This window comes from Lotus japonicus, chromosome 4 (genome assembly GCF_012489685.1).
Source record: "Lotus japonicus ecotype B-129 chromosome 4, LjGifu_v1.2".
Taxonomy (NCBI): domain Eukaryota; kingdom Viridiplantae; phylum Streptophyta; class Magnoliopsida; order Fabales; family Fabaceae; genus Lotus; species Lotus japonicus.
In genome coordinates, this window is record NC_080044.1 from 32,642,345 (window position 1) to 32,663,011 (window position 20,667).

Here is a 20,667-nt window from a genome sequence, read left to right on the forward strand (position 1 = left end):
GAATGCTTCATGTTGGAACTTGTGAAGCTCGTTGATCAGAGTCAGAGGGAAGCAGAGATCCTCTGACCGTTGTATCTTCTGATTCTGAACTCAGAGGGAAGTACATGGTCTTCAGAGTCATCTTGCTTCTGGACATCAGAGTTTCCACTTTTCAGCTTCTGGATCTTCAGAGTCTTCTACACCATCAGAACATCTGAACCTTCAGAGTGTCTGGGTTGTCAGAACGTCTGGATCTTCAGAACTTCAAGTGACTGAGTCCATATCAGAGCTTGTATGACTTCAGATCTTCTGAAGTGATTCTACTGTTCAGAGTGAACATAGATGTTGCGAAAGCGTTGCTTGGGTCTCTCTTTAAGCACAGTGCTTCTGATTTGTGTGAGATTAAATTGAGGTCAGAGCCTGTAAATAGCACACTCAGAAAAACACGTTAGAGTACCATAATTGTTCATACTAAAATGTTAACTTGTAATCATCAAAACATAGAGTTGTACTACACGATCAAAACTTGATCTTACAATCTCCCCCTTTTTGATGATGACAGAACCAAGTATTTTGATGAACAATTCTTAAACAATAAACTGAATTCACTCAGAGTTTAGAGAGATAGAATAAGACTTATCCTGATGTGAATAGTTTATTTTGCTCATTCTGAATCCAAGTCACAGCTTGATTCTGAGCATAGCTCCCCCTGAATCTAAGACTTAATGAAAACGTTAGAAATGTCTAGATTCTGAGCTAAATAATGTAAGAGTTCAGAGTGAAGACGCATGACATAGATGATATAAAATAATCAGAGCGCATAAGTATTCAGAGTCACAAGCAGGGTATCAAAGTCAAATAAAATCACTTCAGAAGAAGTGAAATGTATTCCTTGTATTTGCTCAGTGACACATCTATGGTCATAAAGGTGGAACTCTTAAATTCTCCAAAAGAAAAAATAAATCACACTAACACAGCTTACACATCAAAAACTGGGTGTACTCCCCCTTTTTGTCATAAGCAAAAAGTAAGGGGTGTTAAAAACTTAGCTTGAAGTACAAGGTATTCCCCCTTAGAGAAGGTCTAAGTTTAAAAACGATGGAGAAATAAACGATGCATGAATGAGAGTTAAGCGAATTAAAGAAGGGAGTTAATGCAAAAGAAGAACGTTTACCACCGGCCACGGAAGTAAAGAGAAGCTTCAGTTACCAAGGACTTAACCTCGAGAAACTGTAGGAGCAATAACTTCTAAGGAGAGAATGAAGCTTATATAAAGCGATTTAGAAGAGGGTAAGCTTCACAACTCGATCAATACCAATTAAGAGAAAATGGCATCATACAGAATGACATTAGAAGAGCTCAGAAGGAAGGCCTTCGAGGAAGACATGTTCCTTAACATCCGGCACCCTGATGGTACACGAACGATACAAGAGCTGACGAAGACACTGCTTGAAGAAGATCTTGGTCCAGAGCTGGAGAAAGATCTGAGGGAATTCCTTGGCTTCGTGGAGGAAATTCAGGAACTCAGCCAGCTGGAACTGAACTTTCTGGAAGAGAAGGAGTCAGTGGAAAGAAGACTCAAGACTATAGAAGATAGTCTGGAGAAGACCGAGCTGAGCATCAAGCTTGGCAACATAGAGTATACGCGTGATCGGCTGGAGAAGGAAAGAGCAGAGCAACGCCGGGAGTGCAGAAGAATGAGGAAGGATCCTCCATTCTATATTTAGGGAATAAAAATGTATGATGTAATAAACATGAATTATCATGAATAAAAAAATTTTGCAAACACAATGTCATATATATATATATATGCAATGATAAACGACGAGTAAGCAAAACATAGCAAATAAGACAAATAAAAATAAAAATAAACCAAGTTAAGAAGGAAAAACGAAAGAAATCCTAAAAACTAAGGCTTGTCAGAGCGACGCAGAAGTTCTTGAAGAGCTTGCTTCATTTCCAGCAGCAGAGTCTCATGAGAGTTGAGACGTTGTTCCATGATGTCAAGTCTGGAAGAACTTGGCTGTGTAGAGGTAGAGGGAACATTCTGAGCAGAGTGAGGAGCTTGAGTGGAATCAGAAGCAACAGGAGTGAAGACCACTGGTGCAAGAGCTTGACATCTAAGAGCTTCAGCTTCAGCTTGTAGTCTCTCAGCTTCTAATCTTGCATTTTCAGCTTGTGCAACCTCTTGACGTGCAGCTTCTTCTGCTTGCTCTTTCTCTCTTCTGGCTTCCTCAACAGCTTCAAGTAACTTAGTTCTTTGCTGTTGTTCATGCATAGCAACTCTTCTGTTAAACCGCTGATTGGCAGCCTCAATCCTCTGATCCCTTTCTGCAGTGAGATGACTCATCATAACAGGAACTTGAGCAACTAACCAAGTACTCAGACGATTCCATTCTTCAGCAACAGAGTCAGATTTCTCACTAAGGTCAGTGTGACCTTGCACATTGCGAATCATCAGTGAAGCTTCATGATTAAAAACACTGATGCACTCAGAAAGAGAGTTTGGCCTGAGGTAGGTATAGGGAACAATGGAGAGATTGGTTTCAGGAGAGGTGGGGTGGTTGCTGCTATTAGCCTCAGAGGCACCTTGAGGAGAACTGACATCGAAAGTATGAACATTTGAAGTGTGGGTCTCAAGGTTTGGTTCAGAGGTTTCAACCTGAGGGTGTGGTGATCTAACCTAAGTGTGGTTAGACCTGGTTCTGGTTGAATGGGTTCTTGTTGAACTTGTTGGGCTAAAGGGTCTGCTTTATGCAAGGGGTCAGCCTGGATAGGATGATCTGGGTCAACTAGACGTTATGGAATGGCAGACTCTTTTTCTTTCTTAACTTCGTGAAATTTACGAATTGATTCAGAGTTGTTGGAGGGTGAGGAGTCAGCAACATTGGTAGGAAATGATACAGGAGTACAGGGACGGATTCAAGTGGAGAGGCATGAGGGCAAATGCCCTCACTTGAATTTGGTAAAATACATTAGAAAAAAATTTGAGTAGTAAAAGTTTGTGATTTTTTATATTTTCTTTGATAAAAATTGCCCTCACTTAATTTGAATAGTAAAAGTATGTGATTTTTATTGACTCATTTGATAAAAATTGCCCTCACTTATGTCCCACATTGCTTAAAGTTGAAACTTTTGTACTTAGAGTATTTTTTTATTTGGTGTTTCTTGAATCTAATGCCCATCGGATATTAGTATTACACAATTCTTTCACTCATTTCTTTTGTCCAATGGTTATATCATGACACACAAAATATCCACAAATCTTCAATTCATTCAACACTCTAGAGTATATGAAAACTTGTAGGGAACAATTGTGATGTGCTTTAAAACTTCTAATAGTATATGTTACTCTCTCCGTTCCTTTTTAAGTGTCATTCTACCCAAGATAGTGGGTTATTGAAGTTTTTTTTCCAATTCTACCCTCTCACATCCTAATCATGAAGTTATAAAGTTTTCCAACCAAAGTAGTGGATAATTAATTTTTTGGTACACTCTCTCATATCATTAAACTAATTATCATTCTTCCCTCCCTAGTAGCAATAAAAAATTATAACATCCCTCCAATTTTTAATGTTAACACATTTTTCTATGTAACTTTGAAAGCTCTTTTGGGTACTTTTATTGGATTTTAATTTCTACTTACTAGACAAGATTTTGAATTGATGTAATGAGAATTTAATTTCCACTTACTAGTAAGGGTATAATTGACAAAATGGACCTTAAAACATCAAAATGACAGTTAAATAGGAACAAAAAAATCCTTCTAAAACGACTCTTAAAAAGGAACGAGGGAATAATTTTTTTGTTACGTATTTATATGTATATACTGCCCTCACTAGATTAAATTTCTGGATCCGTCACTGCAGGTGTATAAGGAGTTGAGGAATCTGTATCAGTTGTTCTACGAGCAGGACGTTCTGATGCTCTGGGGACAGAGTGATCAGAAGGTCTGGGTTCAGGTTCTGGTTGTTCAAGAATGATGGTTTCAGAGGTAAGTGGGTTATATTGAATGGTAATGGGTGAGGTTGGTTCAGAGGGACGTGGAGTCTGAAGCATGTTCCAAAGAGGTGCTTCTTGTTGGGAAGGTTGGAAAAATGAAGACCTTGGTGAATTTGGTGGAGATGTGGTTTGGTCAGCTGGTTGAGACTCTGGGATAGGAGTGAGTTGGGTGGCTGTGCGGATAAGGAGTGTAGAGATGGGGAGTGCATCAAGTGAATTTAAATCATCATCAGATTCAGTAACAGCAGACTTACTTGATGATCGCACAGCAGACCGAGTCACTCTGGCAGAAGTCTCCATTCTGATGACTGCAGCAGCAGGTTCCACACGGGTAGGCTTCTCCACAATCCTCACTTGCTTCTTTTTCTTCTTTGGAGGAGGAGCATCACCATCATCACCATCAGATGGAGCATCTGGTTTGGTGGGTTCCTCGTGCTTCCTCTTAGATTTGTCAGCCTTCTTCTTCTTCTTCTGATTATCAAACTCTTCAGAAGATTCCTCCAAGACCATTTTTCTCTGAACTTTCCTCTTGGGAGGAGAGTCAAACTCTGGAGCTGGTGGCAATTTTCTGAAGAACTCATCCACATCTATTTCATACCCTTGTTGCTTCAGATCATCAATGTAGCACAAAATAGCTTCTGGGTTGTCTGCTTGAGACCACAGAGGGTAATCATTCAGAGGCACCCTTCTTTGTCTGACTTCATCAGAAGTATCTTCATGAGCAGGGGCAACCTTCTTCTTGATCAATCTCATCTTCTTCAAAGATGTGGATGTGAAGACATCACTAACAATTGTTGACAGATCCTCTGTGCATCCTGCCTTGATTAGATCTTCTATGAATTTGCTCTCAATGAAGAGATCTGAAAGCAGTCTCCCAAAAGGGATGTACTTGATAGCAGACTTGATGGAGGCAGTGGTTCTGGATTTCCTGATACACTCTTTCAGGTAAGAGAACAGGAAGAAAGGAAGGCAGATCTTCCTATGATCCTGAATGAAGAACAGCATCGCCTTCTGACAGAAGTTGATGTAATCAGGAGAGCTTCCCTTTGGCCTCTGGTTGATGTAGTGAAGCAGAATCTTGTGCCAGATCCTTAGCTTGGGATGAAGATCCACCACTTTGTAGTCGCTCTTGCCAGGTTTGTATGTTGTGTAAAGAGCCTTGTTGGTTTCATCCTTGGTTCTGGGTTTCACCTTTGATTCCGTCAGTTGGAATCTATACCCAGTTCCAGTGTGTGCACCCAGAAGATCAACAATAGACTTCTCAGTAATGATTATCCTCCTTCCAGCAATGTAGGAAACCACTTGTGTGTCATGTTTCCAGAATTCCTTGACCAATTTGTCAAAGATTGGACCTCGAAGCCGGTTGAAATATTCTTCCTAGCCCTGAACATGAACTTCGGGACGAAGATCATACCCATTAGCAGCTATATTATCCAGGTCGAATCTCCATTCAGCAAGCACCTGGAGTTCTTCCGGAGCAAAAACACAGTGAACGGCACAGCCCCGTTCTGCAATTGGAATCTTCTTCTCTTGAGCTTGCCCTTGACCTTGAGTTACAGGACCTGATTGACCTGTAGCTTGGCCTACTACCATAGTAGGAAATCTGGTTGCATCTGCAGTTTCACGTCTGTTGGGTCTAACCATCTTGAAGGCGGTTGAAGGTTTTGGGTAGAGAGGAAAAGGATGAATAGAGAGAGAGAGAGATCGTGGGGATAAGGATTTAAAAAACTGAAGAGAGATAAGGTAAAACCGTAAGTGTAGGAGAACGTGTGTGTATAGTGGGTTTTTGAAAAATAACCGTTGTTGATCAAAAAGCAATTTAAAATCAACGGTTAAAAATTAAAGACATCATAGTAACAGTTAATACACATATCACACGCAGGGGAGAAGCACATCAACACTCATTACGGCAGACTGTCAGCACGGGCACAAGGAACTATGTATCAGAGATACTGACACACGTTTACTGTCTCAGCTTCAGAGTTAGCACCAATGGGTACATAAACTCTGATAGAGTTACCTTCTGGACTAGACATCTTCTGATAAAGAAGTAACATAGTCAGAGGTTCTGATCCATCTTCATGCTGGAAAAAAGTCCATATTCAGATTTTTCAGAATGAAATTAAATCTATCCTCTGCTAAGGGCTTTGTAAAGATATCTGCCCATTGATGGTCAGTATCAACAAACTTCAGAAGAAGTACGCCCTTCTGTACATAATCTCTAATGAAATGATACTTTACCTCAATGTGCTTTGCCCTTGAATGTAAGATAGGATTCTTACTCAATGAAATTGCAGCAGTGTTATCACAATAGATTGGGATATTGCTCTCAAGGATTTGATAATCCTCCAGCTGATGTTTCATCCAGAGCATCTGAGTGCTGCATATTGCTGCTGAGATATATTCTGCCTCTGCAGTAGATAGTGCAATGGTTGATTGCCTCTTGCTTGCCCATGAGACTAAGTTGCTTCCCAGAAATTGACAATTTCCAGAAGTGCTTTTTCTCTCTGTTCTATCTCCAGCATTATCAGCATCACAATAACCTGAAAGCTTATACTCTGATGTTTTCTTATACATCAAGCCAAGGTTAGTGGTACCTTTCAGATACCTTAGGATCCTCTTAACAACAGACGAGCACATAAATGAACACTAAACAATATATCAGGCCTAGATGCAGTTAAGTATAGAAGTGATCCTATCATACCACGATAGAGCTTCTGACAAACTTTACCACTTGCATCTTCTTTCTCCAGAATGCATGTAGGATGCATTGGAGTCTTGGTAACTGTCGATTCCAGCATATTGAACTTCTTCAGAAGTTCTTTAGTGTACTTGCTCTGATGGATATATGTTCCTTTTGGTGTTTGATCAACTTGTATTCCCAGAAAGTACTTGAGTTCTCCCATCATACTCATCTCAAATTCAGCCTGCATCATCTCAGAAAATTCTTTGCATAGAGATTGATGAGCAGAACCAAATATAATATCATCAACATAAATTTGCACAATTAAGATATCATCTTTGTAAGTTTTGCAAAAGAGAGTTGTATCTATTTTACCCCTTACAAACTCATTTTCTAGAAGGAATGAGCTGAGTCTCTCATACCATGCTCTGGGAGCTTGCTTCAGACCATAGAGAGGTTTCTTCAGCTTGAAGACATGGTCTGGGTTCTTCTCATCTTCAAAACCTGGGGGTTGATGAACGTAGACTTCCTCTGATATGTATCCATTTAGGAAGGCACTCTTAACATCCATCTGATGTAGAATTATGTTGTGATTTACTGAGAAGGAGATCAGCAGTCTAATTGCTTCTAGTCTTGCTACTGGAGCAAATGTTTCTGTGTAGTCTATTCCTTCCTGCTGACTGTAGCCTTGAGCAACTAGCATTGCCTTGTTTCTGACTACATCACCTTTCTCATTCAACTTGTTTCTGAACACCCATTTTGTTCCAATTACATGGACACTTTGAGGCTTCTTCACTAGGCTCCAAACATCATTCTTGGAAAATTGATTCAATTCTTCTTCCATAGCCAGAATCCAGTCCTTGTCCTGAAGAGCTTCATCAATTGACTTGGGTTCAATTAAGGACACCAGTCCTTTCGGACTAAGCAGGGTCTCTTCAGAGGGTCTGAAGGCTGATCTGGTTCTGACTGGTTCATCTTTGTTGCCCAGAATCAATTCCTTAGGATGAGCTGCAGTGATTCTGCTCTTCTTCTGAGTTTGTGAATCAGAGGGACCAGCTTCTTCTGGTTCATCTTCCTCTGGCTCAGCTTCCTCTGGAGCTTTGCCTTTGTCAGAAACACTTATACTTAAATCTGCAAATTTCTCAACTAGGTTTGACTGGTCAGAGTCAAGCTTATCGTCAAATCTAACATGAATAGATTCTTCAATTGTTTTAGCATCAGTATTATAGAATCTAAAACCTTTAGATCTCTCAGAGTAACCAAGTAATAGACATTTAGAAGACTTAGCATCAAATTTATGCAATCTATCCTTAGTATTAAGAACATAACAAACACAACCAAAAGGATGAAAATAAGAAATGTTGGGTTTTATATTCTTCCACAATTCATAGGGAGTCTTATTCAGAATTGGTCTCACAGAGATTCTGTTCTGAATGTAACACGCTGTGTTTACTGTCTCTGCCAAAAAGTGCTTAGCCATGCCAGTTTCTTGGAGCATGGTTCTAGCCATCTCCTAAAGAGTTCTGTTCTTCCTCTCAACAACACCATTTTGTTGAGGAGTTCTGGGACAAGAGAAATCATGTGCAATTCCATAGGAATCAAACAGACTCTCAAACTTGTCATTCTCAAACTCTCCACCATGGTCACTTCTGACACGCACAATCCTACAAGCCTTCTCGTTTTGCACTTGGGCTATGAAGGTAGAGAACACAGCATGAGACTCATCCTTGCGGGTTAGAAATTTTACCCATGTCCAGCGGCTATAGTCGTCAACAATGATCATCCCATATCTCTTGCCACCTATAGACTCAGTTTTCACTGGTCCAAACAGGTCGATATGCAGAAGTTCCAACGGCCTTGAGGTTGAGACAACATTCTTTGCCTTGAAAGGGACTTTTGTGAATTTGCCTTTCTGATATGCTTCACAAAGAGTATCTGAAGAGAACTTCAGAGTGGGTAAGCTCTGACAAGGTTTAGCTTACTCAGCAGAGAAATCTTTCTCATACTGGCATGCCCTAACCGTCTATGCCATACCCATTGCTCTTCATTAACAGACAGAAGGCACTTCACATTCTGAGCCTCCAACTCAGATAATCTGATCTTATAAATGTTGTTCTTCCTCTTGCTAATAAACAGAACAGAGTCATCGATCTGACTTACAGCCCGGCAGGACTTTTGATTGAAGATAACATCATAACCCTTGTCAGCTAATTGACTTATAGACAATAAGTTATGAGTTAAGCCGTCTACCAATAAAACATTGTCAATGCATGGACTACTATCTACACAAATAGTACCAGTACCAACAATTTTACCCTTTTCGTTGCCACCAAAGCCAACTTCGCCTCCATGCTTAAGTTTTAGCTCTTGGAACATACGCCTTTCTCCCGTCATGTGACGCGAGCATCCACTGTCCAGATACCATGATTGGTGTTTCAGTGGAGCTATCAAGGATATCTCACTACTACAGAAAAGGCCTTTGGCCACGGTTAAACCCGCTCATTTGCCACGGTTTAACCGTTGCAATAGCGTGCATGGCAATTGCTCAATTGCCACGGTTAAAGGCGGAACCGTGGCAATTGATTCGCTGTTATCACGGTTTTTAAAAGGTAACTGTGGCAATAGAGGCCACATATTGCCACGGTTACGTACTTAACCGTGGCAATAGAGTCCACATATTGCCACGGTGTATGGAGGAACCGTGGCAATAGAGTCCATATATTGTCACGGTTCCTCAACCGTGACAATATATGGACTCTATTGCCACGGTTTAACCCGCCCATTAGCCACAGTTTGTTATATATCCTTCTTCAATTAAGATGAGTGGATGCAATATTCTTTCTAATAAAGATGTAACTGAATTTCATCTAATTAGAAACCAAAAGATGTGACTGCAAGCTACTTCTATAAATCATTCCCTTAAATTTTGCAAGCTACTTCTATATGCATCTTATCTCAGGCTGTCATAGTGCAAGAATATAAAATGAAGCTATATGCTTTTTAACAAACATATGTGAAACAGGTCTATATCTCTATCCCTATTTCTAATGAAACATGAAATCAAAAATTAAAGAGAAGGAAAGCAGTAATCACATGAAAACAAAAACCAATTTTGTGATCATAGGATTTGTATTTTGTTGTCACCAAAAACCATTTTTGCTTACCCAAAAAAAAGCTTCAACCGCAGTCACTGCATTCATAACTCAGATGATTGAAAATGACATCACATTTTCAAAACCAATTGACAGCAACATAGTAAATATATTAATCTTTACTCAAAATTTCCATAACATATATTGTAATCCTCTTATTCTTCTGATAAATATCAAATGGAAAATAGAACACGCCTTTACAACAGATAAATATGAATCAGTCAAACCAAACATATTTTCCCACCAGTAAATTTCAAAATGATCTCATTCTCATGTACAATATTTCATGAAAAGTTTAGAAAGAGCAATGCAAACTACACATATAGACATAGTACTAACGGATTCATTAAGATTATCATAGGAATCTGCCATCGCTGTCCATTGTTGTAAATCAGGAGGTGTGGCGCGGCTGAAAAAATTATAAAAAGTGAAGTAGAATGATGTTTCCCATTGTCACTATATTTTTGAAGAGGAAAACAAGTAAAAGACAAATTAAGAGCTCACTTGAGTAAGTTAAGCTGCTATAGAATTGAATGGTGAGCATTTTGACTCTGAAAATAGCAGTTAATCATGAAGAGAGTTAAACAAAATATAAACCAAAGCAAGAAATCTTAATGGAACCAAACTTTATTACAGACTCACTCTAAGTAAAAGGGGAATGTGCCAAATGTTTGGTACATCATGGAATGTACCTACTTTGTAGGGCAGGGAACTCTGCTACGGAACCTTACATTGTTGGTCACAATGTCCTACGTTCTCATGCAGCAGCCGCAGAGATTTACAGGAAAAAATATAAGGTAAAGCTGTAAAGATATAAATATTGTGGAGACTTTAAATTAGTTAAATGAAATTTACTTTTGTAGTTTTAAAGTTGCAATCTTATTGGTTTTTGTTTGAATTTTGAGTGAATCTAAACGAACATTTGCTCAATCCAACCTTTCAAATCTATTGGCTTTTGAACCTCAGAATTCCCGCGAATGTATATTAGGGACGAAGCTAATAGAGAAGCAAACACAGTCGAAAGCAATAGAATGGATCATATTAACGAACTAGGCGAAATCTTGTTTTACTAAAACTTGAATTTTTGGGGAAGTTTTTTAGTATAGTATTGGTATTAGATATTTTAATCATTTTTCTTATGAAGCTTATACAAGTTCTTGAATTGATTTAAAGCTCATTAAAATGACTAAAATAACTCTATTACTCCTCAGAATACACAGGGTGGAGCATTAGGGATAGCTTTTGATGTCATTTGGTTTCAGCCAGCAACAAACAAACAAGAAGACATTGAAGCAGCTCAGAGAGCTCAAGATTTTCAGCTGGGCTGGTACGTCATTCACATAGTACATTGGGGAAAAGCACAGTGAGGCAAACTCATGGTGGACAGTCGCGACGGTTAAGGAAGTTGCTCCTGTCCATTGTGACTTTGAATCCACTGTGATTTTCCACCATCTACCCAGACATGCGTCAAACTTACATGTTTTTACTGTGGGAATTGACGAATGTCTGAATAAGAATAAGAAAGGGACACCTTCTATGCAGATTTGTATTAAAGACAACAACTCAAAATAAGTCCTCCAATATGTCTCAATCATATTTACATGTAAAGATTAATAAAATGTAAATATTAACCAAATTTGAGATGTTAAATGTCTTCATGACAGGTTTCTTGATCCATTGATGTTTGGAGATTATCCAAGTTCAATGAGAAGTAGAGTAGGAAGCAGGCTACCAAAATTTTCTCCATCGGAGTCTGCTTCTCTCAAGGGTTCAATAGATTTTGTGGGAATCAATCATTACACCACATTTTATGCACGACACAATTCTTCGAATTTAATTGGGATCGTGCTCAATGATACCATTGCAGACTCCGGTGCTGTCACGCTTCGTAAGTTTTAGACCAAACATTATTCCAGCCATCAATTTCTTTATCAGTGTGAGCTATAATTTTGACCTTTGGTGATGCAACTAAGTGACTATTTTCCTCCCCTTTGTTTCCTCTTGCTAATGTGAAACATATTTTGTCTCATTGATTTACTGTAATGATTACTCATTGCCTGTTGGCTTAAGAAATAAAACATAATCAGATTGGATTTTGCTTTTGAAAGATACTAAGCTTACAACATGTTTTGATCAGTTTTTCTTTCCTGGAATCAATTATGGAACCTAGAAGCTACTCACTTAAAGTGCATCCCAGAATTGATTTTGGGATTACAATCAATTGTAAAAGGATTTTCAAACATTCACATAGTCTATATATCATTGAAGTATGGGAACCCTCTTGTTGTTATCACCGAAAATGGTAACCTTCAAATTCTTACAATCTGTCTAGATTCTAGAGTGCAATTTGGTATTAAGAAATTTAAGTGTAGGAGAATAAACATAGTCACTATTGGGTGTTTTACGATAAGGAAAAACACTATTCCCCTATCACCATTTTATACCTCTGACAACACCCTGCAAAATCAATATAACTTTAAAAAAAAAAAGTTTACCTACAATTATTTGAAAATGATATAATTTATGGGAGAGTAAAAGTTAAGTGTATAATCATGGATTTGGATTCTACAATTAGGGTCATCCATCATTCACGCATTAAAGCATTTTGTGTGGTCTGATCAAGATTAATGACTCATATTCCAATTTACTTATTACAACTTAAAATGAGAATCGTCTGATTAAAATCCGGCAACTCAAAATGCTTGACTGCGTAAATGTAAGATTTTTGAGGCAGCAGAGAATCCAAATCTGTATAAGCACAACGGGAATAGATGCTCTTTTATGATAAAATATAACATTTATTAGCTTGCACTGATGTATAATAGTAATTTTTAGGGACTAGCTAATATGATTTCAATTTTCAACATTAAATAGTAGAAGCTTAAACCTTTCTCTGTGTTTCTCTAGTACTTTGACATCACAGTTGTGTATTTTCATGCTGCATAATTTGCGAGAGAAGATATTTTTCTTCTTTCATTTTTTTCTAGCCTGCCCAACACTTAATGTGTTATTGGTAAGAACATGAAAGTTCCAGCAAAGAATAAAATTTGAGCTAAATCTTCATTCTCATGGCTGTTACAGGAATGGATGATCCAAATAATCCATTTATCTCCATTAAGGATGCTCTAAAGGATGAGAAACGGATTAGATATTACAATGGCTACTTATCTTCCTTCTGGCTTCTATCAAGTATGTAGTAGTTGTTATTACTTGTTGCTACATTAGAGTCCACGACTATTTTGATGAAAATAAACTCACTAATGAAGTACTGATTTGGCTAACTGCAGAGATGGTTGCAATGTGAAAGGATATTTTGCATGGTCACTACTAGATAACTGGGAGTGGTCTGCTGGATACACTTGTAGATTTGGTCTGTACTTTGTTGATTACAAAGACAACCAGAAGAGATACCCCAAACAATCTGTGGAATGGTTCAAGAATTTCTTGAAACCAACAAAATAGTTGTAAAAATACATGATTGTATTTGGAACTACAGAATTATATCGATTTCAGTTTCAAATTTATTAGATTTAGAATTTTATGTTTGAAACTTATTGTAACAATAACAATAATAGTGGAATTAATTTTTATATAGATCACATTCTCTTCTCATCTAGCCACATTTTTTAGTTCATTCATTAAATCAAGTCAAGACAATGTAAATTTTTACTTAATTACTATTTGTTCGGATATAAAATATTGAACTTGAGTATATACTTAATTGATTATTCTGTTCTCATCCAGACACATATTTTTAATTCATATAATATAATTTTTTCTTACTGGACTATTTGTTCGGATATAAAATGTCTATGGACTTTGATTATGATGTCTTTTTCTTATTTGCGTTTGTATCCTCCTTCCTTAAAAATGGTTGGCATTGTACACCAATGGTGAGTACCTAAAAGATGCCCCCTATCAGTGAGATTGAGAAAGAGAATAAGGACTAGGGTTTAAAAAGAAGATGCACCTCAAAACTGTTAACCTTTCCCATATTTATGGAATAGTTGGTTTAAACCTAGAACGAATCTTTCATGATATTGGATGCAATCTCTACAGATATGAGATGCCTTATAAGATTGTGTTATCCAAATATCTTTGATTTTCTAAAGTAATCCTAATTCACATAATTGAGACATACATCTCTTTTGGGGTGATGTGCTAGGTCTGCTAAAATTATTTCGTAATTGTTAACCACAAAAATTGTAACGCCTAGTTCAGGAAGCCGAAAATACAACCGTAGCATAGAAACTAAGCATTGGGGGTACAATCGAGGACATGAGAATTGTCATTGGCATAACATGCTGAAGTGACTAAATGGAGGCAAGTTTGTATGGAGATTCAAAGACTAGGGAAGAAGAAAGAAAATATTTTGGAGCTTCTAGAATATTTTCACGTGCAAAGTGGCAACAGGTTCAGTTCCTTGATCATAGGGAAGTTAGTTTTCCATAGTTGGACCAGTCAAAGTAAAGAAGAACATTCAAACAAAAGCTTACTAGTTGACTAAGAGAGATAAAGCACTAGCATTCCACGATTTATGAGTCCTTGCAAGAAGCAGAACGCGAGTATGTGGTTAAGAAAAGGATGGAAATGGGTAAAGTCTGAGCAGGGTACCATAGTAGCCTTCCTCAAACCCCCGTTTTAAAAAATTACTCGTACTTGTCCCTATACCCACGTGGCTAGTAACTTGAATGTCTGTTTATCAATACAGAATTCATGCATATTATTTGTGATTTTCTGAGCTTGAATTAATTAAGTTTATGCATTATTTGGGTGAATTAGATGAATTCTAACATTTCACACCTATTTTCTTGATAAAAAAAATATGTCACACCTATTTGGATTTTTGATGGAAAACGCTTGATTCTTTCTTTTTAGCTTTTATGACCCATTGCACTAGAACAGGTTGAATAGGGCGACTAATATTTCGTTGGAAAGCTTACTCAAAGCCCTCCAACTATCATGTTTAGAAAAAAATCGAGAATCTATTTCTAACTTGGCCAGAGTTTCCTTGCAAAGTTGTTGTCGCCAGTCCTGCGAGTCTGGACCAACATGCACTAAAACGATCAAATCTTGGGCTTCAGAACTCGGAATTGGGAAAAATCAAAAGGCACATAAAGCTAACTTAAAGAGATACAAATCCCATGTTTACCTCAATAAAATATTCAACCATTTGTGGGACCTGCAGATTCCTAAAGTACTCAACAACTTACTCCTTCGTGGGCTTGGATTTGAAAAGACTTAGTGAACAAGGAATTGTTTCTTGATGAACAAGTCTTTTTATCATTATAAGTAGGCTAGCTGACACTCTTGTTGTAATGCCCAAACTTTCGGGGTCACAATAATATCCTTTTAATAAATAAATATGCAATAGATTTCATGAGCAATTCTTGAAGCAAGTACTTTTTTTTTCTTCAAAGCAAAAGAGATTTTTAAACATGTTATGCATAGAGACCATAAATACATACTAACCCACCACATATATATACACAAGCCCAAAGGAAATAGTGACAAGTCATCATAATATAGTACATAAGTATTTACAATGTTCGAAAAGAAATAGTCAGCCCAAAATGGCTTCCAGCCTTGACTCATATGGTCGACTACTCCATATGATTTCCCCGCAAGAGAACCAAACCAAAAGCAATATGTTGGAGACCTACCCTACCCCAAAATACAGATATGTTGATCTGTTAATCCAACCCTACAAGTATTGCACTAACATGGCAACACTCTACCCGAGAAAACATGTCAACCATGTTCCTCGACTCTACAACGACTAGTCCATTGTTGAATTACGCGCTCTCTCGCTCGTCCGAGCCGATTAACTCTATCCTCGACTTCCACTTCTTCATGCTCGGAGGATATCGTGCGACAGATCCTCATCTTTGAACTCTTCATGATCTGGTGGCGCTGCCCGAGATACCTCCACAATGACCTCCATCCTCCACCCTCTGACACCTGGCGGTTGTCGGCCGCCCAAGCATAGACATAAAAACAATTGCGTGCGGGGGTTAACTTTCAAATAATAGTATATAATAGCACAATAATGTATATTTCATAACCACAATAGATTATATTGATAAACACATGCAATGTAACATCCCTGATTTCACCTGCTTAAGTTATGTCTAAATAAGGTGATAATTTAAATTTAATAACTAAATATTTAGGTTTTAGAATAAATTTTATAAGTAATTTTAATATAATTTCTTAATATATTCATGGTTAGAAAATTGAATAAAAAGAAAATGAAACTAAAATAAAAGATTAAAAATTATATTTAGTTCTATGATCACGTAAATTTATCCAAAATAGTATTAGTTTACATTTAGAATAAAGATTAACCTTCACAATAGTTTTTCTATAGCTTTAAGTGTTAGATCCTACACTTCCTAAATCAATGTATACCCATTTTAGGCTATGTGGCAAAACCATAAAATTCCAAGTGATGAATAATCACTTCCTTCCTTCTCTCCCACGTATTCTCTTCTTTCTTCTGAATGGCAATCTGCAATCACTTGTCCTCCCCTCCATGGTGACCTGCAATCACCTTCATCCTCTTCCATCCTCTATAAATAGGTGAGCAAAGTCATGAAGTTTTCACACCTTCACTTCTCTCAATTCTTCCTCTTGTTACTCTGCCATTTCCCATTTCCCACTCTGCAGAAGCTTTCTCCCCCTCTCTCTTCTCTTCTCTTTGTCCCAAAAGCCACAAAATTCTCCCTTCCATAGCAGCCACCATTATACTCAAACATCACCAAATCTGTCCCCCTTTGATTATATCACAAAACATGTTCAAATCCCTCTAAAACTTGATATTCATGCTTCTGGATTTCCAAATATGATATCTGGAAAGTTTGGCGTCTTTCTGGGCTCATTTGGACAGTTTCTGGGCTGTTCTTGGTTGCCGTTTTTCAGCTTGAAGATTCCGGCAACCATACCGGAAAATCAGCGCCTTAAAACGTGTTTTCCTCCCTGTAACATCCCGATTTCCAGGTGTCACTTTAGTAACCAAATAATCTTTACGCGGAAAACGGGTAATTTTTTTTTTCGTTTGATTCCTTTTAAATAAAGCGATAGGAAGTAAAGGCATAGCCCAACCACTAAACTAACCAATATACAAATATATACACATGTACAGCCTCAGCTGCACTCCCATGTCACGCGCCCTCGCAGTGACTCCAAAGTGGTGTGCCGCAGGCAAGTATATACAAAACCAGAAGTGTGAGCAAGAAAGTTTATAATTACAACCCACTAGGAGAAAGTCGGCCTCAAATGGCCTAAGCAAAGACCCTTATGGTCCGACTGACTCACTATGATCCCTCAGTAAGAGAACCACACAAAAAGTCATGCGTCGGGAACCTACCCTGTCCCAAAAGCAAAACGAATCAGAGCTCTACACAAAACATGACGCCAGCCTAAACCTACCCTTCCAGTACCGAGTCCACAGCGAACTGAAGTCGGCAAGTTGAAGCTCAGGTCCATGCGTCGTAGAACTCCTTTCGTCAAACGTCCACGCTCGTCAGTCCGTTCCTCCTTGACCCTTCCCCGGTACGTCGCCTGATGACCAGCAACAATAATCACCCAAGCGGTGGGGGCATCACGAACCACCAACTCGTACTGATCCCCCCGAGGGAGAGACATCGAAATCCAATCCACCGTCGACATCTGGCAGCAGGCCGACCGCCCAAACACAAACATGCAACCAAAGCCAAGGCGCTAGGGTCAACTCACAGAAATACGTAGATATACACTCAACATGTGATATGGGGTATAGATATATGTTGATATATATATATATATATATATATATATATATATATATATATATATATATATATATATATAAACAATCCTAGCATGTTATGGCTCTAACATTGCTTCAATAAAATCAAACAGCACACAATTCAAGTCAGAATCAATGTATGCGTGAAATGGACAATATGAATCCGGATTTGTGACGCGTTCCCGTTCGCCACAAGTGAAGCATTCCCGTTCTTCACTATGGATGAACCATTCCATTATTCATCCTGGATGAACCATTCCCGTTATTCATCCTTGGTGAACCATTCCCGTTATTCACCATATGATGAACCATTCCCGTTATTCATCATTTATGCCAGGTGAACCATTCCCGTTATTCACCATGATATGCACAGGTGAACCATTCCCGTTATTCACCCGATTGATGCAATATGGTTAGCCAACAACGAATCGCCCTTACCACGAAAGTGTTTAGCTCACAACCCAATCTCAACAAACCCATGAGTTAGTGTCGGTCAATACAACACAACTCGGAGTAAGTGTCGGTCAATACAACACAACTCCATCAACAAGAATACACAAGGGTCTAGTGTCGATCAATACAACACAGCCCAAACAACAAGAGCACTAAGTGTCGGTCAATACAACACGGCTCCAACAACAAGATAACCCAAGGGATTAGTGTCGGTCAATACAACACAGCCCCAACACAAAACCCAAAATCAAAGCCAGAGTCAGTGTCGGTCAATACAACACGACTCGGAGTTAGTGTCGGTCAATACAACACACTCCCACCACAAAACCCACAAACAAAGCCCAGAGTCTGTGCCGGTCAATACAACACGACTCGAACAACACTCCCAAGAGTACTAGAGTACTCCGATGACTTTCAATCATCTCCATAGCTCACCTTAGTGGCTTTCCCCAATTCCAAAACTCTCCAAACCCACAACAAAAGTCGACTTTCCCCGTCTTTCGTAAATATTTTCCCCTTTAGTTCTCCTATGATTATTCGTTTAGTAAAAACGTTTCGAATTGGATTAATCAGGTTATGAGTTTATTTCTCAAAGTTTAAGTCTCCCAAAATCTCTAGTTTTCGAAATTCTATTCATTCTAGGTTTTCCGAAAACCAACCACCCAAAAGAAGTTTCCCGGGGAAAGTCTAAGAATACGAACAAATACCAATGAATGGCTAAGTCTCAAACCCCACGTTTGGACTTGCCTAGGGTTTGTTCATCCAACCCAAAATGTCAAAGATCACCAGATCAATGAATCTCCACTCCGAAGTTGCGTCAGAACGCCCAATTCATCAATCATCAATATCATAAGTTATGAAAACAATCATAACGAATAAATCATCATCATAAACAACATCAGATAAGCATAAGTCGAATTTATCGACGCCTATCATGCCAATCATAGCTAATATATGTAAGTTGCCCTAACCTCGAGCTGATCCAGCTTCGCAAAACAAATCTCCTTCACAGGAATGCCTTGAAACTTCCAAAGTTCCTTCAACCGAACCTCGGAGGAAAAACAAAGCAGAATCCACACAAAATCGATTAGTTCGATCGCAATACAATCATAAACGATAGACAAAGCATTAAAGCTTCAGAATACGACATCCGGGTACGAAAGACAAGTTTTCGAAAACGAAAAACTCCCCCCCTAAAGGAAATAGCCACGGCCTAAAGGAAAAGGGCTTCGGCTCTTTTTCTTCGATCAAATCAATTCACAAGGTAGTTTTAAGGTAAACTAAGGTAAAGAAACTGTCAGAACAATTTTTCGGACAATCGGGTCGAAATACGACAATCCAGGGGCATTTTGGGTCCAAAATAAAGGCTCAAAACTTCAAAGTTATCAGTTCTGAAAACAATTTGACAGCAATGATCCTAACGACATCCGTGACAACAATCCTAAAGGCACGAAGTCAGATTATGACTTTTCGACAATAAAGTTTCAAATGTGAGACAAAAAGGTTTTGAAACAGTTTTTCAGATCCTGGACAACTGAATCGCAATCGGCGATTACTGACAGAGGTTTTAGGCTCATGGGAACGTAAGGAACATAACCAACAAGAAATCGAAGAAATCTGACCATTTTAGAAAAAGCTCAAAACTGTGAGCACAGAAACGACTTCAGAAACGGCAACAGAAACAGTAATCAGAGGTAGGATTCATGCTAGTTACCTCGATACCTAGAAGTAGGGAAACTGCGCGAAGATTGGTCGAGTTTCGGCGAAAAACGTTCTCCCCTTGCTCTCCTCAAACCGCGGCCCAAATAGAAAGAAAATGAAGATATTTGCTTTTTCGCCTATTTATAGGCGGGTGAAATCGCGGAAAAATGAAAATTTCGCGATTCCGATTTTTGCAGCACGTTCACCGAGGAATTCCAAGAGAGATTCTGGCGTCAGAATTCCAGAACTCAAAACAAATATCTATGATTTGGGAAAAACGATATCTAAAATCCCAAAAGCGGTTTAAGTTAGTCTGTCCCGAAAAACTACTTTTTGCTGTGATGCTCAAACGACAAAACTTTGTACTGGAAAAAGATTGGAAATGTCGAAACAAATCTGACTACGCGGACGAAAACTTCGTTAGAAGTCCGAATAGAAAAAGTCTTCATCCATCGCTCGAAAATAGGGTTTCGAAGCAAAGAAATTAGCATCGGCGGACTTCCGAAAAAATAAATACTATCGTACGTACAGTCCAGAGTTCCGAAATGAAACGCTGGTCGAAGGAAAAATAAAGAGAATCTTTAAATTTTCCAAGGATTCGAAATCTCACTTAATACGTTGCTCTAAAAGCGAAATAGCCGATTCTGGACACGCTCGCCATAAAGCAGGTGTGTAGACGACTCGTACTAACTTCGAAAGCAACTACTCAACATTCCTCAAGGAATTCCTGAACTTTCTTCTTCATTAATCTTTCTCAAATATCAAACTCCTGTCACGCTTACCCTGATTCTACGCGTGAGTCGGAAATTAACTTGTTCTGCAAATCCAGGTCTTACACTCCCCTCGTCCGACCTCAGATTGAGACGATTCCAAAGCCTAGGTTCTTCTAGAAGCGACGAGAATCCAAC

At 38.5% G+C, this 20,667-nt stretch overlaps 1 protein-coding gene and 1 long non-coding RNA gene across 2 annotated transcripts; both read left to right on the forward strand.

Annotated features, from left to right (window-relative positions):
- The first annotated feature begins 10,502 nt into the window (after positions 1 to 10,502).
- On the forward strand, positions 10,503 to 11,715 carry LOC130712633 (beta-glucosidase 40-like). The gene is made up of 3 exons (XM_057562455.1): positions 10,503 to 10,613; positions 11,028 to 11,143; positions 11,481 to 11,715. The coding sequence occupies exons 1-3, from the start codon at positions 10,503 to 10,505 to the stop codon at positions 11,713 to 11,715; spliced, it is 462 nt and encodes a 153-aa protein (XP_057418438.1).
- Positions 11,716 to 12,516: 801 nt separating this feature from the next.
- Positions 12,517 to 13,428, forward strand: LOC130713564 (uncharacterized). Its single transcript, XR_009010929.1, has 2 exons — positions 12,517 to 13,005; positions 13,104 to 13,428. It is a non-coding gene; the product is annotated as an uncharacterized LOC130713564 (long non-coding RNA).
- The last annotated feature ends 7,239 nt before the right edge of the window (positions 13,429 to 20,667 follow it).

What these genes read in the sequence shown, in the direction of transcription:
- LOC130712633 (XM_057562455.1), top strand. Translation starts at nt 10,503, where the DNA reads ATGTACCTACTTTGTAGGGCAGGGAACTCTGCTACGGAACCTTACATT. An exon ending in TTTACAGGAAAAAATATAAG is followed by an intron (nt 10,614 to 11,027) that starts GTAAAGCTGTAA and finishes ATTACTCCTCAG; the next exon opens with AATACACAGGGTGGAGCATT. An exon ending in CAAGATTTTCAGCTGGGCTG is followed by an intron (nt 11,144 to 11,480) that starts GTACGTCATTCA and finishes TCTTCATGACAG; the next exon opens with GTTTCTTGATCCATTGATGT.